Raw genomic sequence first — 17215 nt, forward strand, 5'->3', positions numbered from 1 at the left:
TAAAAGAAAATTGCCTTATCTTATTTGTTTCCAGCCCATTTCTGTGCAAATCAGCAGATAACCTCTAAGAGTGAGCTATCTTCTGCTTAAAACAATGAAAATTGTGTTTAAAAGTAACACAACAGAGTACTTTATCCTAGAATATTTAAAAGAATTGCAATGTGGATTTAAAAATTAAAATAAAAATAATTAAGTAAACATAGTAAAGAGAACATTTTGGCATGTTTGTTGGTTTATTTATTTATTTGTTGTTGGATGGAGGCAATAACTTTTTGATGGTTAAGAATGTGTGATTTCCGCTGTTTCATAGATGTTTTTGATTGGAGGTTGTCCACATTGGAGGGTTATAACCACAAGTGACAATGTTATTGATATGCAGTATGCAAATGCAGAGAAATTGCCTTAAGTGGTGGCTAGATACCATCATTATCCCACTAGAAGAGGCAGACAGTTATCCATATTTCTTGAGAGAACTTATTAAGCTACACAGATACCTCCTTTTGGACCTGACCAGATGTCCATGTGCTTTTCTGGCACCAAGAGGGGATAGAAATTGGCTCAAATACCTTTTGTTTGGAGAGTCATTTTAATGTGCTGAATTCCTTATGCACATAGGCCCCAACCAGCAAAAAAGACGGTTACTCACCGTAGTAACTGTTGTTTTTCGAGATGTGTTGCTCCTATCCATTCCATTTAGGTGTGCGCGCCACGCGTGCACGGCATCTCGGAACTTTTTTACCCTAGCAACACCGGCGGGCCGGCTGGCGCCCCCTGGAGTGGCGCCGCTATGGCGCGTGTTATATACCCCAGCCGGCCCGTCCACTCCTCAGTTCCTTCTTGCCGGCTACTCCGACAGTGGGGAAGGAGGGCGGGTCTGGAATGGATAGGAGCAACACATCTCGAAGAACAACAGTTACTACGGTGAGTAACCGTCTTTTCTTCTTCGAGTGATTGCTCCTATGCATTCCAGTTAGGTGAATCCCAAGCCTTACCTAGGCGGTGGGGTCGGAGTGAGACGTGGCAGAGTGTAATACCGCGGAGCCGAAGGCTGCGTCGTCTCGAGACTGCTGCACCAACGCGTAGTGGGAGGCGAAGGTGTGGACCGAAGACCAGGTGGCCGCTCGGCAGATGTCCTGGATTGGAACGTGGGCCAGGAAGGCGGCCGACGAGGCATGCGCCCTCGTCGAGTGTGCCGTGAGGCGGCATGGCGGCACGCGAGCAAGCTCGTAGCAGGTCCGGATACACGCAGTGACCCAGGAGGAAATCCGCTGGGAGGATATCGGTTCGCCCTTCATGCGGTCAGCCACCGCCACGAACAGCTGGGGCGAACGCCGGAAGCTCTTAGTCCGCTCGATGTAGAAAGCGAGCGCCCTGCGGATGTCGAGGGTATGCAGCTGTTGCTCCCGAGGCAAGGCATGTGGCTTCGGGAAGAACACCGGGAGGAAGATCTCCTGGTTGAGATGGAAAGCTGACACTACCTTCGGGAGGAAGGCCGGATGAGGGCGAAGCTGCACCTTGTCCCCATGGAAGACGGTGTACGGCGGGCTAACCGTCAGAGCGCGGAGCTCAGAAACTCGTCTCGCTGATGTAATGGCGACGAGGAAGGCCGTCTTCCAGGAGAGGTAGAGCAGGGAGCACGTGGCTAAGGGCTCGAACAGAGGGCCCATCAGCTTAGCGAGCATGAGGTTCAAATCCCATGTCGGGGTAGGACGCCGCACCGGCGGGTACAAGCGGTCCAGGCCTTTGAGGAAGCGGGAAACCATCTGGTTCGAGAAGATGGACCGACCTTCTACGGACGGACGAAAGGCGGACACTGCTGCCAGGTGGACTCTCAAGGAGGAGACCACAAGACCTTGCTCCTTAAGGTGCCAGAGGTAGTCCAGGATGGTAGGGACCGGGACCACGAATGGATTGAGACCTTGATGATCACACCAGAGTGCAAATCTCTTCCACTTCGCTAGGTAAGTGGAGCGAGTGGAGGGCTTTCTGCTCTCAAGCAGGACTTGCTGAACCGCTGTAGAACAGCCCCTCTCCGCGTGGGTCAACCACTCAGGTACCAAGCTGTAAGATGGAGGGACTGCAGGTTCGGATGGCGGAGTCTGCCGAAGTCCTGGGTGATGAGGTCCGGCCACAACGGAAGGGGGATGGGTTCCCGAACGGAGAGCTCGAGCAGCAGGGTGTACCAGTGCTGCCTCGGCCAGGCCGGCGCTACGAGTATGATATGGGCTCTGTCCCTCCGAAGCTTCAGGAGCACTCGGTGCACGAGCGGGAACGGAGGGAAGGCATAGAGGAGGCGATCCGTCCAGGGGTAAAGGAAGGCATCCGACAGGGAGCCTGGCGAGCGACCCTGGTATGAGCAAAACCGGTGGCACTTCCTGTTCTCCCTGGAGGCAAATAGGTCTATTTGGGGAAACCCCCACCTCCGGAAGATTGTGTGGACGACATCTGGACGGAGGGACCACTCGTGGGAGAGGAACGACCTGCTGAGATGGTCGGCCAGTGTGTTCTGCACTCCCAGAAGAAAGGACGCTTCCAGGTGAATTGAGTGGGTTACACAGAAGTCCCACAGGAGCATCGCTTCCTTGCAGAGCGGGGAGGAGCGGGCTCTGCCCTGCTTGTTCACATAGAACATTGCGGTGGTGTTGTCCGTGAATACTGTCACACAGCGGCGTTGCAGGTGGGTGCAGAAGGTGTGACAGGCCAGGCGGATCGCGCGCAGCTCGCGGACATTGATGTGCAGGGCGAGCTCCTGGGGCGACCACAGGCCTTGGGTGTGAAGGTCGCCCAGGTGAGCTCCCCAACCGAGTGCTGAGGCATCCGTGGTCAGAGTGGCCGACGGACGAGGAGGGCGGAATGGGACTCCGGCACACACGACCTCCGGGTCGAGCCACCAGTTGAGGGACTCGAGGGTCGGCCTGGTGACCGTGACCACCATGTCGATGGGATCCCGATGCGGTCGGTACACTGACGCAAGCCAAGACTGGAACGGACGGAGGCGGAGCCGTGCATACGCGGTGACATACGTGCACGAAGCCATGTGGCCCAGGAGACGGAGGCAGGAGCGCACCATCGTGGTCGGAAAGGTGACGAGGTCCCGGATGATGGAGACCATCGTCTGGTGTCGAGCGCGAGGGAGAGAGGCCCTGGCCACCATGGAGTCGAGAACCGCTCCGATGAACTCCACTCGCTGTGACGGAATCAAAGTGGACTTCTCGGCGTTGATGAGAAGACCGAGCCGTTGAAAGAGAGACAGGATTTCTGTCATCTGGTCCATCACGAGTTGTTGAGACTGTCCGCGAACCAGCCAGTCGTCGAGATACGGGTAGACGTGTACTTGACGACGCCAGAGGGCTGCGGCAACCACCGCCATGCATTTGGTAAACACCCTCGGGGCGGTGGCGAGTCCAAACGGCAACACGGCGAACTGGTAGTGGGTGTTGTTGACCACAAACCGGAGATAATGACGATGGGGAGGATAGATCGCGACATGGAAGTAGGCGTCCTTCATGTCGAGGGCGGCAAACCAATCTCCCGGATCCAGAGAGGGAATGATGGTCCCCAAGGTGACCATGCGAAACTTGGGCTTGAGCAGGTACTTGTTCAGCTCGCGAAGGTCCAGGATAGGACGTAGCCCCCCTTTCGCTTTGGGGATGAGAAAATAACGGGAATAGAAACCCCTGCCCCGCCTGTCTTGAGGCACTGCTTCTATGGCACCCATGCTCAACAGAGTCTGAACCTCTTGTAAGAGGACTTGCTCGTGAGAGGGGTCCCTGAAGAGGGACAGGGAGGGTGGGTGGGAAGGAGGGGGCGAAACAAATTGTAGGCGGTATCCCGACTGGACCGTTTGAAGCACCCAGTTGTCTGTTGTTAACTGGGACCACGCCGAAAAGAAATGGGAAAGGCGGTTGTAAAATAACAGGGAAGGATCCGGTAGGGAGAGAGATGGGCCGTCCTCGAGCGTTCCATCAAAAGGCCTGCTTAGCCCCCTGAGGGGCCTTGGAAGTGGCCTGGCCCTGGTTACGGCGGTTGCCAGAGGGACGACAGCGATTTTGGGCCGGTCGCCGACTATTGTATGGCCGATACCGCTGCTGATAAAAGGGCCGGGAGGGCTGCTGCCGGAAGGACCTGCGCTGCGTCGCCGGCGTGTGCATGCTGAGAGTACGGATTGCAATACGGCCGTCCTTCAGGGTCTGGATTCGAGAATCCGTCTTTTCGGAAAAGAGACCCTGTGTGTCAAAGGGCAGGTCCTGTAGAGTATACTGCACCTCTGGCAGCAGGGTAGAGGACTGCAGCCAGGTGATGCGCCGCATTGACACGCCGGAGGCCAAGGTCCGAGCTCCGGAGTCCTCAGCGTCGAGGGCGGCCGTGATGGAGGACCTAGATGACCTTCTGCCCTCCTCCAACAGCGCCGTGAACTCCTGGCGGGAGGCTGAAGGCAGGAGCTCCGTGAACTTCACCAGGGACGTCAAGATGTCGTAGACGTACCTGGCGAGGAGGACCATCTGACTGGCAATTCTCATCTGCAAACCGCCTGCCGAGTAGACCTTGCGGCCTAGCAGGTCCATGCGCCGAGCATCCTTGGATTTAGGCGCGGGGGCAGGTTGACCGTGTCTCTCGCGGTCATTAACCGACTGCACCACTAACGAGTCTGGGGTCGGGTGGGTGTAAAGGTACTCGTATCCCGTCGGGGGAACCGAGTATTTACGCTCAACCCCGTGGGCCGTGGGAGGAATGGATGCAGGGGTTTGCCAGAGCGTAGTGGCATTCTTTTGAATTGTCCTGACGAAGGGTAACGCCACGCGCACGGGAGCGTCCGCGTCCACCACATTGGTGATAGGGTCCTCGTCCTCCTGGACCTCCGCCACTGGGAGATCCATGGCCGTCGCCACCCGGCGAAGCAGGTCCTGATGGGCCTTCAGGTCAATAGGCGGTGGATCCTTGGCTGAAGCGCCGGCCACCGCCTCGTCCGGGGAGGATGAAGAGGACAAGCCCTGCACTACGGCCTCCACCGCAGGGTCTGTTGACTGTGCCTCGGTTGGATCGCGCAGCGTGGCGGACTTGTGGTCCGGTGGAATGGGGGACTCATGGTGAGGAGAAGGAGCCGGCCGGCTAACCGTCGCCTCGGGGACCCTGCGCTCGGCGGCTAAGTCTCTCAGGGGAAACGGTACCCCCTGTTGCCTCATGCTGGGCCCATGGAACCCAGAAGCCCCACTGTTGAGACCCCTGAGGATTGCCATGTGGGGTCGGTGGCAGATGCGCGGCGCTGTCCACACCAGAGGCCACTGATGCCGGGCGGGATGGCCAAGGAGGCGCTGAGGCGCTGACAGACTGCACAGCTGAAGGCGGTAGCCTCTCCGCAGACGGTACCGAGGGACGGCATGAGTACGTCCGGTACCGGGACGGTGATCGAGACCGTTGGTCACCGCGGTGCCAGGAGCTCGACCGGTGCCGGGAGCTCGACCGGGAGCGGGATCTGCGGTGCCGGGAGAGGCTGCGGGAATCGCGATGTCGGGAACGACGCCAGGATGGAGACCTCCGGTGGTGCCGACGCGACGGTGATCGGGACCTGGATCTGCGCCGGGAGTGCGACCGGTACCGAGATGACGAATGGTACCGGGACTCTGACCGGCAGCGGGATGGCGACCGGTACCGGGACGGCGAACGGTGCCGAGATCAAGAAGGCGACTGCCGTCGGGTCCGGGAGCGTGATCGGGACCGGGAGTGTCGCTTGTGCCGGCGGTCCGCGGAGGGCGGGCGGAGCATCATTGCCGGCTTCCCGACGGATGGTACAGCCCGCACCGGCGGTGCCGGGGGCCGGAGGCTCGGTGCCTCTACGAGCTGTATGAGCTCTCGGGCTGCAGAGAATGTCTCCAGCGTCGAAGGCAGCCGTGGCTCAACTGCGGATGGTGCCGGGGAGCGTGGCGGTGCCGGACTCGATGGGCCTTGCAGCGCCGGAGTCAACGGCTCAGTGCCTGCTTGGCGCACGGCCACCGCGGGAGGCGCCGATGGCGCAATAGTCATGGCTGAGTCCTGCGCGCGGGACTTAGCAATAGCCTTAGCCAGTCTGCGCTTTCTGGCAGGCGAAAGAGATCGGTGCCAGGTCTTCTCAGTGCCTGACTGAGGCTGCGGTGCCACGGTGCTGGAGCGGCTCGGAGCAGCCGGTGCGCTCTGCACCAATGAGGCTCTCGGTGCCGGTGCGGCCGGTGCCGGGGGCTGCAGCGACGCCTCCATAAGGAGCTGCTTTAGTCTATTGTCCCGCTCTTTACGCGTTCTCGGCTTGAAGGCGGAACAAATTTGGCACTTGTCCGTGCGATGACCCTCGCCGAGGCAGCGAAGACAGGCGTCGTGCGGGTCCCTGATCGGCATAGGCCTCTGGCAAATTGCGCAGGGCTTAAAGCCCGGTGCCTTGGGCATGAGCCCGCACCGGGGAAGGAAAGGGAGGGAAACCCCCCCTAACCCTAACACTAAACTTAACAAACTAACTATAACTACAACTATCACAACTAACTATATGTACTAAGATAACTATATACAAAAAACCTGTAGCGAGAGCTAGGGTAGTGGAGGACAAAGAGCACTCCACAGTTCCAACTGGCCGTCACGGGCGGTAAGAAGGAACTGAGGAGCGGACGGGCCGGCTGGGGTATATAACATGCGCCATAGCGGCGCCACTCCAGGGGGCGCCAGCCGGCCCGCCGGTGTTGCTAGGGTAAAAAAGTTCCGAGATGCCGTGCACGCGCGGCGCGCACACCTAACTGAAATGGATAGGAGCAATCACTCGAAGAACACTGAACTCTTGAGTAGATTCACTGACATGCTTAAAGCTAACTGGGTTTTTAAGTGATTTGCTGGAGCAACAAAAGTCTAATAATTTCATTTTTAGCAAAAGAGGACAAAGGAACCCAATACTTTTAGAACTAAGTGCAAACATTTCAATGCATTTTTTAAAAGAATAGTGGTGCTTTTTAAAAAAAACAACCTATCAATTAAAATGCCCTCAGAATGCCTTCACCATACACTTTCTTCACCTGTTTTATACATATATCAATTATGGAGATATGTTTACATATAATAGATGGAATATGTAGCAACACCTATATATAAATTAACCTAAAATATTTGTTTCCATTCTCTAAGGCCTTTTCTGACTGCTTATGTTTTCCCCAAACTTTCCTTCAGGGACTGAAATTCTGGAAGTTTGGTTTCAGCACATTTTCTTTTTTGAAAAATCAAAAATGGTTTAGCTATTTTCAAATGAAAAGAGAATGGAAAATATATTTTTCCATAATTAAGAAAACTTGTGACATTTTTTGAACAGCTGTAGTGTCTAAGCAGGAGGTGGTAGAAACTTAAATCTGACTAAGAGGTAAGCTTTAAGCATCAAATATGTCTTTCAGTGGTCTGGCAAAAGTCTTCTTAGCTTTGATCAGTTAAAATCAGTTTAAAGTACACAGTGCACATGTGCAGTGTTTTAATGTGTTTGGTTTTGTTTTGTTGTATATAATTCTTTGAATGGTCTGTATTGGCACTCTGTATGTGGTCATGTATAGCTGAGTGGAAATTCTCTTTAATATAAAGATTCACTATGTTCCACTCGCTCTATGCATGTTTATGTAAGAAAGTAGAGAGGAATTTCACATTTTACCTGTGGATGGTATATGGAGTATGATCTGTGAAGTTGAACACTGAAGGAAGCAAAGCTCTAAAGGAGCCTGTCTCATTCCATATGTCGTATGAAAGGTTTCAGCCATGTTTTATTATATCTATCTATTAATAGGATCTATTTATCTACATCGAATGAGCCAGGGCTCTTTAGGCAACTTTGCACTCATGGAGGCTGGGTTTCAGAGGAGCCCTTCCCTTATTGAGTTCAGGTATTTTGACAGACGGACCATTCTATTCCTGCCCAACAAATAGTTCCATATGATTGCATTTCTTTACTATATTATTTTTCTTTTAGAAACCTAGGGAATTCCACAGGAATTATAAGGTTGCCAAAGAATCCCTGAAAAGTCAGGAAATGTGGAAGTTAAGGGGTCCCACACATCTTTAGCTCTGAGCCATGTATGTAACCATTATAATATAACTTTTGGTTACATTATAACATAAAGTTTCTCCTTCAGGCCATTGTCTCCTTTGTGTAAGTTGGATGGAGAAAGAGGCAGGGTTGTGAAATGTATGAGGCAGAGGTTCAAAAAGTGTCTGTCTTCCTCCTTGCACAGGATGGTCAATGAACTCTGAGGATACAAATAAATATTGAACAATTTGCTTCATTCACAACACATCAAATAACCAAAAACCAAATCCAGGTTGCTTGCGTTATGAGTGTTTCACTACCCTTAAACGTTTTCCCACATGTTTTTATTGATTGATAGATTGTGTGCGTGTGTGTATGTATATGTATGTGTGTGTGTATATATATATGGTTCTAGCCCATGAAAGCTTATGCCCAAATAAATGTGTTAGTCTCTAAGGTGCCACAAGGACTCCACGTTGTTTCTTATAGGTACACAGTGTCTCTGTAGACATGTAGAGAGATATAAAGTATATGAGCTTATAAGTCACTAGAAAGGGATTTTATGACAGCATTTTAAAAGTAAAGAATCAGGTTTTGAAATGTTATTCAAAGATTTAAAGGCAACAGTAGCTTACCACAGATACCTATTTTGGCCTAAAAGCTTTACTGTTTTTCATAATATTATTTGGCTATAGGAAAATATTATCATATGCTAACCAGTCAATGCTTGACTCTCCCCTATAGCACACTAATAAAAACGTGCAATGTTAGACCAGAGGTCTGTGTTTTAAACATCACGACTATTTCCCAAGGTTAAGGTATCCCATATTTATTTTGCTTCTTCCGCTATATAGAGAAGATCAGGATATCTCCATATTCTACCAATTCATTGTTTCCAAACAAAGTACGTTAAGACTAGAGCTAATAGTATCTTTCAGATAGGTTGTAAAGAAAAATAATTTCAGAAAACTGTAATGTTCTGTATATTTAAAGCTGGAAAGGTCTTAGACACAAGGTGCCGCTGTCGCCTAAAAAGGCTTTTTAACAGGAAAGAAACACACAGCTCCTCCCTCCGAAGAACAGAAAATCCCGCCTGTCAGCGCGTCAGGCGGGCTCCCGGATGTGACAGGACTGGATTTAAATGACATTCCTTTCAGAGATCCCTCACCAGGATATTCATACGGAATTAGGCGTTTCAAGTCACTGATTTATAAACGAGAACCGCCTCGTGTCCGCGATGGCCCTTCTCCGGCGAGACTCCCTGGTAACCAGGCAGCTGCTGCGGCTGGTTCTGTTGCACACGGCCTGGGAGGTGGGCAGCGGCCAGGTCCGTTATTCCGTGCCGGAGGAATCCAAACACGGCACCTTTGTGGGCCGCCTGGCCCAGGACCTGGGGCTGGAGGCGGCGGAGCTGGTGTCTCGGATGTTCCGGATGGTCTCCAGCGGCAGGAGAGACTATTTTGAGGTAAATTTGCAGAGCGGCGTTTTGTTTGTTAATTCGCGACTAGACAGGGAAGAGCTGTGCGGCCAGAGCCCCCTGTGCGCCATGGACCTGGAGGTGATAGTGGACAAACCCCTGAGGATATTTCACGTGGAAGTGGAGATACAGGATATAAATGACAATGCTCCTCTGTTCCCTGTAAATGAAGAACTGCGCATCTCAGAATCGAGACCGCCGGACTCACGTTTCCCACTAGAGGGCGCTTCTGACGCAGATATTGGTACAAACTCTCTGCTAACCTATAAACTCAGCGCAAGTGAACATTTCACTCTAGATGTACAAAAGAACGACGAAGACAGTGAGTTTTTAGTCCTTGTATTAAAAAAAACACTGGACAGAGAGGAAACCCCTGAGCATCGTTTATTACTCACTGCTACTGATGGGGGCAAACCGGAGCTCACCGGCACAGTTCAGCTGGTGATCACGGTGCTGGATGTGAATGATAACGCGCCTGTGTTTAATCAGTCCGTTTATAAGATCCGATTGTTCGAAAATGCAGCTAATGGGACGTTAGTCGTCAAACTCAACGCCACAGATTTGGATGATGGAATTAATAAAGATATTATATATTCGCTACGCGGCAGTGCGACACACAGCGGAACTGCGGTGTTTAGCCTAATTCCAGAAACAGCAGAGATCAGAGTCAACGGAGAATTGGACTTCGAAGATACTAATTTATATGAAGTTCGGGTTCAGGCTTCGGATAGAGGTAATCCTCCAATGGTCGGACAATGCACTATTTTGGTGGAAATTTTAGACGTGAACGATAACGCCCCTGAGCTGGCCGTGACTTCCCTTTCTCTGCCGGTGCCGGAGGACGCTCCCCCGGGGACAGTGGTGGCTCTTATTAGCGTCTCTGACCGGGACTCGGGAGACAACGGCAAAGTCACCTGCTCCATCCCCTCGAACCTGCCCTTTCGGCTCGTCTCCACCTTTAAGAATTATCACTCGCTGGTGCTGGCGGAGGCCGTGGATCGGGAGCGAGTGTCTGAATATAAGCTCGTGGTGACAGCCAGAGACGGAGGGGCCCCGTCTCTCTCGGCCAGCAGCAGCATTTTGGTGCCGATCGCGGATGTGAACGATAACGCCCCCGCTTTCCCTCAGCCCGTTTACACGGTGTTTGTGAAGGAAAACAACCCGCCCGGGGCCCATCTCTTGACCGTGTCGGCCTCGGACCCGGACCTGAGGGAAAACGCCTTTGTGAGCTACTGGGTGGTGGAGCGAAGCGTGGGAGAGCAGCCCCTGTCCAGCTACATCTCGGTGCACTCGGAGAGCGGGCACATCTATGCCCTGCAGCCCTTTGACTACGAGGAGCTGCAAGTGCTGCAGTTCCAGGTGAGCGCGAGGGACGCCGGGTTCCCGTCGCTGTGCGGGAACGTGACTGTGCAGCTCTTTGTCCTGGATGCAAATGACAACGCGCCCGCAGTGTCCCCGGCCGGCTCCGTCCGCGGCTCGCCCGGGCCCGAGCTGGTTCCGCTGTCGGCCGGCGCAGGGCACGTGGTGGGCAAGATCCGAGCGGTGGATGCGGATTCCGGCTACAACGCGTGGCTTCGCTACGAAGTGCAGGAGCCCGGGGCTGCGGGGCCTTTCCGGGTGGGTGTGTACAGCGGGGAGATCAGCACGACGCGGGCCTTGGAGGAGGCGGACGGCCCCAGCCAGAGACTCGTGATCCTGGTGAAGGACCATGGGGAGCCGTCGCTGTCAGCGACAGCCACTGTCAGCCTGTCCCTGGTGGAGAGTCCCCAGGCTGTGAAATGGGACTCGAGGCCAAGGGGCGGGAGAGAAGGGCCCTTGGTTGACATGAACGTGTCTTTAATGATCGCCATTTGCTCGGTGTCCGGACTGTTTGTGCTGGTGATTGTCGTGTACGTTGGCCTGAGATGCCGCCCGGGTCCGGAAGTGATGTGCGGTCCCGGGAAAGCCACAGTGGTGTGCTCGAGCGAGGTGGGGAGTTGGTCCTATTCCCAGCGCCAGAGCCGGAACTTGTGTGTAGGGGAAGGCACCGCCAAGAATGATCTCATGGTTTTCAGCCCCAACTTTCCTAACTCCTGGGAGAATGGAGAGGCAGGGAAGGGGCTAGTGCTTACACCAAATGCATCTGGAATGGTGAGTCATTGAAGTCAGTCCTGATCTATAAGGAAGGCTAATTCATTTATTTCCCAATTGAATATGTTCTTATGCATTTCTTTAATTCCTTAGAATAGCGAAAATACTAGAAAATCAATGGCTACATTTATTCCTGGTATAAGATAAAGGGAATTACACCAAGAATGACTCACCCAATGAATTTTGCTACAATCGGATATGATCCTTAGTTTCAGCTGTTTATTATGTAATAGTCAAATCCATTGTTTTTTTCTATGTCAGGAGTTGGATACATACTTTGTGATGAACAATGAGGATACCTATATGCTATTTGTGATTCCATGATTTAACAAATGTGACTAACTCAAACTCTGCATGTTTCATTGGTAGAATGTAAATGCTCTTTTGGGGGTGGTTAAAATGCTGAAATTTGTTAATACAGTTGGAAGTATCAATACTTGACCAATGGGTTATCATTTAAACTGAGAGTAGTTTAACCCCAGTGTCAAGGCTGATTCCCCACTCTGGCACTTTGAGTGCAGAAGGTGGGGGTCCCAAGGATTCTAAAAATTAATACTGGCCACTCCAGGTTTGTATTAAACTCCTAAGGTTACAGCTTTTCTCTGACCTTGGAAGGGTAGATGCTGCCACCACCCAAGTGCAAAAACCCTGTTGAGAACCCAGGAAAGTGCACTTGGGAATTTCTTCCCGTGGGGTACCTTCAAGCCCTTTCACTCCCTCCCCCCCACTCCAGGGAAGAGCTGGGAAAGAAAACAAAGGAAATCAGCTGTTGCCACCATCTAATTAAACAACATGTGCACAAACTCTTAGGACACAAAATCCAATCCTGGTCTTAAAAAAAGTAATAGTGTTGTAAAAGTTTTTAAAATTGTGAGTCACATTCATGTATTCATCATAAGAAATTAAATAAGACAGCAGGTCCTATATGGTGATGCCAATACACAGGAAGGCAATGAACAAAGGGTTCCATATTTAGTTCCATTTCATTAGAAACATAGGAGAAAAAGCTTTTTCCTAATAGAGACTGCCGTGTTTTGTAGGAAAAGAAATTATATTTTAAAGCTTCTAAGAGGGAGTTACAAACTTTATAGAACTTTTTAAAGCAAGACAGTACTCAACAATGAGTATCTAACTGGCACTGAAAGGCAGAGGAGTCAGATTCATATGGTGTTTAGTGACACACTCTACCAGCGTTTCTTTGGGGACTCAGGTTGTGCAGAATTTAAGGTTTTGTTTTTAAAAAATGCTCTTGTCCTTAAGAATGTGAAGCACACCTTCCCAGTGTGAACCAGTGCAGATACTACATTTGTACAAGCAGACAGAAACAATGCGAGTAAATTAATTCCTAGTTTCATTCCTCCGATGTCAAGCTGTATCATGGTTGAATAAAGTCAGTGGAGTTATTACATTCATGAATTTGGGCCAATATTAAAAAAGATGGCATATTCGTCATTCATTTAAACGGGTTGTTAAGTCTGAATCCTTGTTAATGACAATGAAAATGTGAACATTGATAACTACGTCGCTGGCAATAATTTGGGTCGGGATTTGAGGAGGAGTTTGCATAGTTCCATAAGTTTCTCCTCCCTCTACTCTGACCCCTAAAATGAACTGAGCAATGTAGAGAATATTTATTTCAGATATACAGTTTTAGAAAATGTTTGTATGTATCTTTAAGAATCGACTAGCTTGTTTTCTGTTCTGAATTAACTGAGATCTTTTATTATTGACCTACTTTAATAGAATATGTTGAAAATACCCATACCTGTTTACTTAAAATGCTAATGTAACCTCCTTTGACAATGGAAAGAATTTTGTATCCATCCATCCATCCATCCATCCATCCATCCATCCATCCATCCAAAGAAACAGTGATTAGATCATCAATCTATTACCACCTCTAGTTATTCTTTGTCCTTTGAGTGTTTAATTGTGCCAGTTGTTTTGTTAGGAAGGAATGTCCCAAAGCTTGCTATTCAGAAATTAACATGTTATACACAGATTGCTGTACTTCCGGTTTTGGCAGGCAGATACATATTTAATATAAAAGGCAATAGCGATGTTTAAATTTACTTCACATATTAGCATTTCTCTACAGGGCGGGGGGGGGGGCAAGTGGGGCAATTTGCCCCAGGCCCCGGGCCCTGCAGGGGCCCAGCGAGCCCTGGCCCGGCGGCGGTCCAGGTCTTCGGCAGCATTTTGGCAGCAGGGGCCCTTCAGTGCTGCCGAAGACGGGGACTGACTGAAGGGCCCTCCACCGCCGAAATGCAGCCGAAGACCCGGACCGCCGCCGGGTGCACCGCAGCTCCCCCGCTTTGCCCCAGGTCCCCTGAATCCTCTGGGCGGCCCTGTTTCTCTAGCTATTGTGTTTGAAAAATAGCGCAAGATGAATAATCATTGTAGTTCAGGACCCAGGAACACTAGTCACTGTATGACCAAAAATCAAACATTTTTGCAGCTGTAGTTGTATGTTGACTGAAAACAGTTGGTGCAGTCTTTCATCTGTGCAGTTATGCCTTTAGACAGTAGGTGGCGCTGTTAACCGGAAGATGTAAACAGGGAGGAAGACTATAATTTTTGAAGCTAGAACGGCGTTCAGAGCTGACTGCAGCGCTCTGTTGCAGTGACTCTGGCTCGGAGGGTATTTCCCAACCTCTGTACTGGAGTCGAGTGCTTCAGACACTAGGGATCGCGGAGCTGTCTGTTAGACTTGTGTTATGAAACTACAAAGGAGATGTGGCTCCGGCATTAAGTTCAGAATTAGCTCCAAAGGGGAAATACGCAGCTCCAGTAGGAAGCCATTGAGTCTATTAATTATTTCACTTCTTAGCTGCCTCGATCTGGGAGATGCTTGCATATAGGTTGCATACGGTGTGCCGGAAGACTCAGAAGCTGGATTCAATATAGTAGGCATCGCCAGAGATCTGGGACTGGATATTCCGCAAGTGGTATCCCACAGAGCACGGCTGGTATCCCACAGAGCACGACTCACGTAAGCATTTTTGTTCTGAATGGAAGCAATGGGCGTTTGCTGGTGAGTGACCGCTGGGATCGAGAGCAACTCTGTGAGTTGGAGAGCTGGTGATAAAGACTCCCTTGGAACTGTATGGGGTAGACGTAGAAATACTGGATAGAAATGTTCCTTTTAAATAATTAGTTTACACACCCTGACGTTAGTGGCTGCGAGCTCTCTCGCTTCTTGCTAGGCGGGAGCGCTCGATCCTGACGTCGGTACCAATTCTATCAGCAGTTTCAAGTTCAGCCTCAAGAGCATTTTGGGGTAGACACAGAGCTCCAGCCAGGGCCGGCTCCAGGCACCAGCTTAGCAAGCAGGTGCTTGGGGTGGCCACTCCGGAGTGGGGTGGCAGGTTCAGGTATTCGGCAGCAATTTGGCGAAGGGTCCCTCACTCCTGGTCAGCGCAAAGGACCTCCCACTGAATTGCTGCAGATCGCGATTGTGATCACGGCTTTTTTTTTTTTTTTTGGCTGCTTCGGGCAGCAAAACCCCTGGAGCCAGCCCTGGCTCCTGCGATGGCACCAAATCAGGCTGGGGCTAGAGCAGCCCCTTGATCGCGAGCAGCAGCCAGTGCACCCACTGGTTCTGACAGCTCTGGATGGTGGGAATCCCCCTCGTTCCGGGGACACCCACATCCAAGTTCATGAAATAGAGGCAATGATAAGGCACCTCAGTTTGAAGAGTCAGTGTACATGGAGCCCCAGGAGTCACAGGTGCTGCAATGTCACGACACTGATTTAGACGAAGGCACAAACAGGGACATGACCTATTCCTCCTCCAGCAAAAGCTCCAGCAAAGCCAAACGGGTCTTCTCCTTGGATGCTCAGAGTGGTGAGATCACACTGAAGGCAAGTGAACCGTTTATGAACTGTACCAACAGGCCACAGACAGCGGAACCTACGCGCTTTCCCATCCTGGACATAGTCTGGAAGAGATCATTGTTATCAGTAATAACACGCGACAAGTGAAGGTGGTCACTATCACCGTCCTAGTCAGGTGGTCGGAAGTATATCCATACTGCTATATTCTTATTATTCAAGCATAGAATTACTATCCATAGAGATTCTATGGTATGGTTTGGTTAATTTAAGATTTTTACTTTATTTGACTTTATGCTTTCTTTCACATATAGTGCCACTCTCCCACCAGCATGATCTATTCTGTTCTTCTGATATATTTTGTACCCTGGTATTACTGTGTCCTATTGATTATCATCATTTACACCTGAGGACATTTTGCACCAAAAAATTAAAAATCATGCATACACTATTTTAAAATTCTGCAAAATTCTGCAAGTTTTATTTGTCAATAAATAAATGTAGAGGCTCCAGCATGGCAGTGGGGAGCACAGGCCACCGGCGGCATGAGGGTGGGCGGTCACCCTGCAGCCTCCCCACCCTCCACCCTGGGGACATGGACTTGGTGGTGAGGCTGCACCTGACCCTGACACAGCACAAGGCCTGGGCCTGCCCCAGAAATACCCTCAGGCTCTGCCTCTCTGCACCAAGCACACCAGGTATGGGGCATGCAGGCTCAACCAGGCAGGATCCAAGTGTGTGTGTGTGGGGGGGAGGGTTCAGTGTGGGGGGATCCAGGTGTGGTATGAGAGGAATCTGTGTGGGACAATTTGGGTGCAGGCAGCTCAGTGTGGGGTCTATGTGTGGGTGGATCTGTATGCACAGAGGCTTGTTGGGTGGGTTCCAGGTGCAGGGGCAATGAGACACTGCAAGGGCTTCCAGATGAAAGTGGTTGGGGCACAGCAGAGGGGTTTGGGTGTGGACATCTTAGTAGCAGGGGGTCTGGGTACTGTGGGAGTGGGGCTTGGTGGGGTGGGGGTCTGGGTGCAGCTAATTGGGGGTCAGTGGTGTGGGGGTCTGGTTGTGGGGGCTCAGGATGGTGCAGGGGGTGGGGCTTGTCAGGATGAGGGTTTGAGTGCAGGGAGATCAATGGGGGGTGGTCTGGGTGCAATGGTGGGGGTCCAGAGGCAGGGGGTCTGGGTGCTGGGGGCTCCATCTGCAAGGGTTGAGGTTCAATAGGGTAGGGTTCAGATATGGAGGGCTAGGGGGTTCTGGGTGTACAGGATGAGACTTGATGGGGGTGTCTGGGCATGGGAGGTCCAGATGCACAGGGGTTGGGTAGATGAGGGAGCAGCTTCCTGTACAGTGACTCCTCCCCCAGCAGCTGAGGAGCGATGCGGGCAGGAAGCAGGGGAGTATGCTGAGCTTCCTGAAGCTGGGGGCAGTTTCTGGGGGTGGGTCTGACATAGCCCCAGCCACTCCTTTCAGGAAGTTCCATCCTCTCCTGTCTCCAGGACTAGCAGCTGATCCCGGATCAGGGTAAGAGCCACTGGCTGGGGTGCCTGAAACAATGTACCTGCACAGCCAGGGAGTGGTACATGACTGCTCTTGAAGTTTCCCTTTGTTTCATTGTCAGAAAGTAATTTTTCTGTGGGGAAGTAAAGAAATCTGAGGGGGACATTAATTCTGCGCATGCACAGTGATGCAGAATTCCCCCAGCAGTAATCATTCCACAAGGTTTCTGTGATGCCTATTATATCAATTCCTCATTTAATATG

The 17215-nt window shown here is 51.3% G+C and overlaps 2 protein-coding genes across 2 annotated transcripts in view; both read left to right on the plus strand.

Annotated features, from left to right (window-relative positions):
- The window catches only part of LOC120370231 (protocadherin alpha-5-like), a 269071-nt gene that overhangs the window by 99551 nt on the left and 152305 nt on the right, over nucleotides 1–17215 (plus strand). The window lies entirely within an intron of this gene.
- Nucleotides 9196–11598, plus strand: LOC120370175 (protocadherin alpha-13-like). The gene is given in 2 exon segments (XM_039484472.1): nucleotides 9196–11489; nucleotides 11491–11598. Coding segments are annotated over 2 exon segments (2343 nt in total). The 5' UTR covers nucleotides 9196–9254.

This window comes from Mauremys reevesii, linkage group 8, assembly GCF_016161935.1.
Source record: "Mauremys reevesii isolate NIE-2019 linkage group 8, ASM1616193v1, whole genome shotgun sequence".
NCBI lineage: Eukaryota > Metazoa > Chordata > Testudines > Geoemydidae > Mauremys > Mauremys reevesii.